General features: G+C 39.9%; 1 protein-coding gene across 1 annotated transcript; it reads right to left on the bottom strand.

Annotated features, from left to right (window-relative positions):
* Positions 1-119: 119 nt before the first annotated feature.
* LOC112090733 (probable indole-3-pyruvate monooxygenase YUCCA10) lies at positions 120-731 on the bottom strand (the record flags this gene model as incomplete). Its single annotated transcript, XM_024162754.1, has 1 exon — positions 120-731. A coding segment is annotated over exon 1 (612 nt), but the record flags the coding sequence as incomplete, so codon positions are not given.
* Positions 732-812: the final 81 nt, after the last annotated feature.

The raw sequence follows: 812 nt of genomic DNA, 5'->3' as shown, positions 1-812 counted from the left end.
ACAAACACAGATAACAAGGTAGCAAGAAAACATGTTAAATATATAGCAACAAAAATGGGAGAAACTTCAAAAATGTAGTCAAATATAGAGACAGAAATTAAAGAGAGAGATTAGCTTACGGGGCTTCTAATAACAATTGTTGTACGAGCTTCATAGTCTGTAAGGTCATTGCTTATCTCCATACCTGAATTTCCACATCCAACAACTAAAACATCTTTACCTCTATAAGGCTCCCCGCACTTGTAGTCACTTGAGTGAATAACTTCTCCTTTGAAACTCTCCAACCCTTGAACCTTTGGAATGAAAGGCTCACTATTCTTTCCACTCGCAACAACAAGATAGTCCGAAGCATAGCTCTCCATCTCCCCAGAAGCCTCGTTCTTTGCTTCGATCCTCCATTTCTTCTTCGTTTCGTCAAACAGTGCCGACACAACACAACGAGAATAACGAGGGGTGATGTTGAGCTCGGATACATAAGAATCAACATAGGATATGAAAGTGTCTTTGGACATGAAAGTGGACGTTTTGGAAGAATGTTGTTTGTAGGGCAAAGAACAGAATTGTTTTGCTAAGTGAAGGCTCAAACGTTCATAGGCTCGTTTCTTCCAAAGAGAAGCACAACAATCTTCTCTTTCGAGAACGACATTGGAAATCGATTGAATGTTGAGACAAGCTGAGGTAGCAAGACCAGAAGGCCCTGCTCCTACTATCGCTACCGTTACTTCCTCCATTTTTGTTTGGATCCTTTTATTTTTTATTTTTTCCCCCTCTCTCTCTCTCTTAATTTCCTTAAGACCACTACAATGAAGAAC

The sequence above is a fragment of the Morus notabilis genome, unplaced genomic scaffold (genome assembly GCF_000414095.1).
Source record: "Morus notabilis unplaced genomic scaffold, ASM41409v2 Scaffold9098, whole genome shotgun sequence".
Classification (NCBI taxonomy): Eukaryota; Viridiplantae; Streptophyta; class Magnoliopsida; order Rosales; family Moraceae; genus Morus; species Morus notabilis.
Note: the sequence above shows the minus strand (reverse complement) of the source record. Positions and strands in the feature narration are given on the sequence as shown.